This window comes from Limulus polyphemus, unplaced genomic scaffold (genome assembly GCF_000517525.1).
Source record: "Limulus polyphemus unplaced genomic scaffold, Limulus_polyphemus-2.1.2 Scaffold3863, whole genome shotgun sequence".
In the NCBI taxonomy this organism is placed as follows: Eukaryota; Metazoa; Arthropoda; class Merostomata; order Xiphosura; family Limulidae; genus Limulus; species Limulus polyphemus.
Window position 1 is genome coordinate 12648 of NW_013669473.1, and position 5984 is coordinate 18631.

Sequence of the window (5984 nt, forward strand, 5' to 3'; positions counted from 1 at the left end):
AACTAAATCAAAATTGGAGATGTTATATCTCAGGTATTTCTTAATGGATTGCCTTGATATTTGAGTCCAGTAGAGCACATGCACTGAAAATATGTGATAGTTTAGATTACCACAGTACGAGATACAGAAGGTGGAACATCGCTAAAGTATCCCTCTTGTTAATAACACACAGTGTCCAGCAGCAGGTTGTTTTGACCGCACGACACATTACCGTGTGTCTTGATTAAAATTTTGATTATTTGTTCAAGCCGTTTCCAACCATTATTAGATTATTTGTGGTGTTGTTGCAGACCTTTTTAAATTTACGCCAAAAAGTGGTGGATTGGATTTTGATTCGTCAATAGATTTGCAGAAAGTGTCCCAATTGTGTTGTTGCTGAATTTTAATATGTTTTTGACTTGATTGTTTGTGTTGTTTATTAAAGTTTTTAATGAGATGTCGCGGGTTATGATGAATTGATGGCGGAGCCTTCTTCTTTCATGAATTAGGTTGCTTATTTCAGGGGTACGTTTCCATGAATTTAGGTTAGGAGTGATTGTTTTGCCGTGAACTGTGTTGTTCGTTGCAATTAAAATGGTGTTAGTGATCAGTTTGTTTGTTTGAAGTTAAGCACAAAGCTACATCATGGGCTATCTGTGCTCTGCTCACCAGGGGTATCGAAACTAGGTTTCTAGCGTTGTAAGTCCGCAGAGTACCGCTGTGCCACTTGGGGCCATTAGTGGTCAGAGAGGCGTGATTGTCGATTTTTGCTAATGGAAGCTTGTTTTCTCAGTATTTGTGTAAATGGAAGATCATTCTCTCAATCAGAGGCGTCGCTAGGTGCTTAGGCGATTCGGGACTCGGGCCCATAGGCGCGGGAACTTTCGGCGTTTAAGTATGATATCAATTATGGTTTTCTATTATGATTTTTCAAGACAATAACTGGAGATTCGTGGCACTGCCAGATAGAAGCGGGGCACGGACCTAGCGATGCCTCTGCTCTCAATATTTCTGAAACTTACGATCATTCTCTCAGTATTTGTACAAATAGAAACTTGGTCCAAACATTTAAGACAATGATTTCAATGTCGACCTGTCAAGAAAGTAAAAATGTCAAATTTGTTATACTAAACCAATTTAATTATTAAAACTTCAAATTATAAACCATTGACTTTTTTTCAATTTAAAAATGATTTATATTCCTTATCAGTGAACAAAATATGTAAGTACATCTAATTTTAAATGTATCATACCTCGTAAACAATATATGTGTTTTAAACTCTATTGAGGTTAAATATTATTCTATAAAATTAAAGAAAGTACATTTTGGTAAACTAAAAATATCACTGTGTTTTTACAGACCTGGCTGTCGATTTTTCTTGCTATGCTCATTATCAGCGTTATATTTTTCTTAATAAATCGTGTCAGCCCATTCTACAAACTATCTACAGACTTGGCCAATAACCAGAAGTACTTCAGCTACTTGAACTGTTTGTGGTTGTCTTATGGGACGATGGTGCAGCAAGGTAAGAATTTCTAGTATATACATCTTTAGATTCATGGTATAAAAATAAATATGTTAAAAAATTCTTACGAAATACTGTTAGTCGTATAGAACTTAATAATATTATATGTTAAAAAGGAGAAAATGTTTAACGCATGCCAAACCAGCAATAGGTAACCTCGAATTTAGAAGTACATAAGTTTTAGACACAATATGTCGACCGTTTCAGTTTAAGATAACCCCGCGTTTGAGATAACAAATGTACGACATAATATATCAACTCAACTAATGATGACCTTGTGTCTAGAAATCTATATATTTTGACACAATAAATCAACTTAACCACTGATAACCTCGTGTATAAAACAACCATAACTTACTGGCACAAAATGTTGACTCAACTACTGATAACATGGTGTCTGGAAGACTATACGTTTGATACAATTTGTCGACTCAGTCTTTGATAACCTCACGTGTAAAGATATGACAAAACATGTTCTTAAACAATATGTTCAATGCCTTAGCTATTGCTAACTTATGTAACTTTTTCTCTAACCAAACTACCAATAACTTCTTATTTAGGAGTATATAATTGACTGGTTGTTTCCATTATCTAAGAAAGGCTTGCCTTTATACATTTAAAAGCAATTTTAAGCTTCCTATATCTTCATATTCACCCTGGCTAATCTTATTTTTCGTGTTTTAAAAGAAGCACTATGTCTTCATGGACCGTTCAGACATAATGTTCTGGCTAACGTAAGACGTAATGTTCTGGCCAATGCAAGACATAATGTTCTGGCTAACGTAAATATTGCTTTTTCAGGGAGCAGTATCATACCGAAAGCTCATTCAGCTCGACTTGTGTTAATCACCTGGTGGCTGTCAGTTTTAATCATCATCGCCACATACAGCGGTAACCTCATCGCTTTTTTAACTTTTCCTGAAGCCCGATGGTTGGTTAGAGACTTGAAGGACGTCATAGAAAACCCAAATATAAATATCATGGTTGAAAGTGGGACTGCTTTAGTGGAGGAAATTGAGGTATCCTATAAAATGGCCTTCCTTGTTTTCTTGCTGTAAAATTGTCAAGCTTTGTTTTAGTGCTGTAAGATGCTCAATCTTAGTTTGATTTTGTGATATAGAATGGTCAGTCTTAATCATTTTCTGTACTGTAAAATGGTCAGTCTTTGTTGCTTTTTTGCTATAATTTGGTCAGTTTTTGTTTTCTGCTTTAAAATTTGCCAATCTCAGTTTGTTTCACTGCTGCATAATGGCCAGTCTTAGTTTTGTGTTGTAAAATAGTGCTATAAAATGGTCAATCTTAATTAGTTACTTTCTTTTAAAATGGAGAATCTGAGTTTGTTAGCGAGGATACCCAACTGATTTATTAATGCATTCTGATCCTAACAGCGAGGACACCAAACTGATTTATTAATGCATTCTGATCCTAACAGCGAGGACACCAAACTGATTATTAATAATAATACATTCTGATCGTAAAAGCAAGGATAACCAACTGATGATTAATGCATTCTGGTCGTAATAGCAATGATACTCAACTGATTATTAACGATAATACATTCTGATCGTAATAGCAATGATACCCAACTGCTTATTAATAATGTTGCGTTAGCGAGGTCACGTGACTAGTGTCACGCCACCTCTCGAACCTTCAGGAATAGTCGGGAGATTACTAGATATAGGGTCTCCAGCCATTACTAGATATAGGGTAGTCTGGTATATATATATATAAGAGGGTGACAATGTGACGGAAAAATGTGTGTGTAGGTAGTGAGTAATTGATCTGCAGTCAGAGAGTATTGTTGAAGTTCGTTGTTATAGCGTTTGTTTTAGCGCGATTGTTGAAATTAAGTGTATCGTAAAGTTATATTCGGAAAGAATAAACCAGTTTTATTAAGTAAGGACTTGTGTCGCTTAAGTTTCGTCGGAACGAATTTACGGGAAATCAATTAACAAACGGAGACGTAACAATAATAGTATATTCTGATCGTAAAAGCAAGAATACCCAACTGATGATTAATGCATTCTGGTCGTAATAGCAATGATACCCAACTGATTATTGATAATAATACATTCTGATCGTAATAGCAATGATACCTAACTGATTATTAATAATAATACATTCTGATCGTAACAGCGATGATACTCAACTGATTTATTAATAATAATACATTCTGTTTGTAACAGCGAGGTCACCCAACTATTTATTGATACATTCTGATCGTAATAGCAACGATACCCTACTGATCACACTGTTTACTCTAATCATTATAAGTCTTACTTTCCTGGTGTCTTGTTATATGACGTAATGCCTTCAGTCAGTTTGTTATATAGGATTGTGTTTATCAGTTTTAAGGTTTCTTTTAAATTATTTTATTTCTCAGATCGACATATTTAATATATATATATATATATTTCATAACAAGATTTTAGTAATTTACTCCCTGTTGAAGATACTATATTGATACAAAATGTTTCTATACGGAACCATACAGAAGTTAACTTACCTCACCTCTAACGAGACACTGGCAGTAGAAGCAGCTGTTTTACATAACTTTTCTACATGGAACCATACAGAAATTAAATTTCTTGATCTCTAACGAAACACTAATACTGGAAACAACTGTTTTATATGATGTTTTATATGGAATCATACAGAAGTTAACTTACCTGGCTTCTAAAACATCACTTTCATTGGAAACAACTGTTTTATATGATGTTTTATATGGAATCATACAGAAGTTAACTTACCTGGCTTCTAAAACATCACTTTCATTGGAAACAACTGTTTTACATAACGTTTTTAAATGGAATCATACAGAAGTTAATTTACCTGGCTTCTAACAGGTCACTTTCACTGGAAGCAACTGTTTTACATAATGTTTTTATAACAGAAGTTACCTGGCTTCTGACAGGTCACTTTCACTGGAAACAACTGTTTACATAATGTTTTATATGGGACCATACAGAAGTACAGAAGTTACCTGGCTTCTAGCATGTCACTTTCATTAGAAATAACTGTTTACATAATGTTTTATATGAAACCATACAGAAGTTACCCGGCTTCTAGCAGGCATTATGTAAAACAGTTATTTCCAGTGAAAGTGACCTGCTAGAAGCCAGGTAAGTTAACTTCTGTATGGTCCCATATAAAAACCTTATGTAAAACAGTTGCTTCCAGTGAAAGTGACCTGTTAGAAGCCAGGTAACTTCTGTACAGTTTCATATAAAAACATTATGTAAAACAGTTATTTCCAGTGAAAGTGAGCTTCCAGTGAAAGTGACCTGTTAGAAGCCAGGTAACTTCTGTATGGTTCCATATAAAAACATTATGTAAAACAGTTATTTCCAATGAATGTGACCTGCTAGAAACCGGGTAAGTTAACTTCTAGATGGTCCCATATAAACACCTTATGTAAAACAGTTGCTTCCAGTGAAAGTGACCTGTTAGAAGCCAGGTAACTTCTGTATGATTCCATATAAAACATTATGTAAACAGTTATTTCTAATGAAAGTGACATGCTAGAAGCCAGTTAACTTCTGTACAGTTTCATATAAACACCTTATGTAAAACAGTTGCTTCCAGTGAAAGTGACCTGCTAGAAGCCGGGTAACTTCTGTATGTTTCCATATAAAAAAACTGTTTTACATAATGTTTTTATATGGAACTATACAGAAGTTACCTGGCTTCTAACAGGTCACTTTCACTGGAAATAACTGTTTTACATAATGTTTTTATATGGACCCATACAAAAGTTAGCTGGCTTCTAACACGTCACTTTCACTGGAAGTAACATTTTTCTTGATTCTTTTTTTTTCACGACTTAGCAAAAACAAAGTTGATTTTCATCTGAAATTAAGTTCACATTTTATTGTAACCTGCATAATTAATTTAAATTTCAGAGTTCAAACGTCGCCCAGTTAGTATCTCTCCGAAATGCTCTTGAGAATCGTCAGAGGGCTGCTCAGTCGTACCTCAACAGCAACGTCTTTGATTTAGTAGCAACAGGAAAAGCAGTTTACCTTGATGAGAAGAATTTCATGTCTCAGGCCATGCTGGAAGACTTCATACGAGAGGGGTTTTGTCGAACTTCTATCACCTCTAAACCCTTTCTGGAGAAGGAACTAGCTTTTTCCATGCGCAGAGGAGATCGATTTATTTCGAAAATCAATGCAGCGTAAGAGGAGTAAATATTGCGTTAAGGAGTAGTACCAACTGAATCTTTTTTGGACTACACTTGTTATAAATAAAACTATAGTTTACAGACGAACTACGGCGGTAACAAGAACTACTTTACTTCACGCTTTAAATAATTCGTTTAACATTTTATTAGCCAGAAATACTTATTGTGTCAATTCATATTGTTAAGATTAGATTCGTAAGGGTCCATTGTTCGCGTCCCATTGCCCCAACAGAAAAATCGCTCTCCGCATTATGAGATGGTGGGTGCGTTATAAAAGTGGCGTTCAAATTCCATAA

General features: G+C 34.8%; 1 protein-coding gene across 1 annotated transcript; it reads left to right on the top strand.

The window, feature by feature from the left end:
• Positions 1–1158: 1158 nt before the first annotated feature.
• LOC111088489 (ionotropic receptor 93a-like) lies at positions 1159–5699 on the top strand. Its single transcript, XM_022398786.1, has 4 exons — positions 1159–1201; positions 1340–1505; positions 2307–2524; positions 5408–5699. The coding sequence occupies exons 2-4, from the start codon at positions 1364–1366 to the stop codon at positions 5684–5686; spliced, it is 639 nt and encodes a 212-aa protein (XP_022254494.1). The 5' UTR covers positions 1159–1201; positions 1340–1363; the 3' UTR covers positions 5687–5699.
• Positions 5700–5984: the final 285 nt, after the last annotated feature.

Coding starts and splice junctions, on each gene's coding strand:
- LOC111088489 (XM_022398786.1), top strand. CDS start 1,364: ATGCTCATTATCAGCGTTATATTTTTCTTAATAAATCGTGTCAGCCCA. Junction 1,506..2,306: donor TGGGACGATGGTGCAGCAAG/GTAAGAATTTCT, acceptor TTGCTTTTTCAG/GGAGCAGTATCATACCGAAA. Junction 2,525..5,407: donor CTTTAGTGGAGGAAATTGAG/GTATCCTATAAA, acceptor TTTAAATTTCAG/AGTTCAAACGTCGCCCAGTT.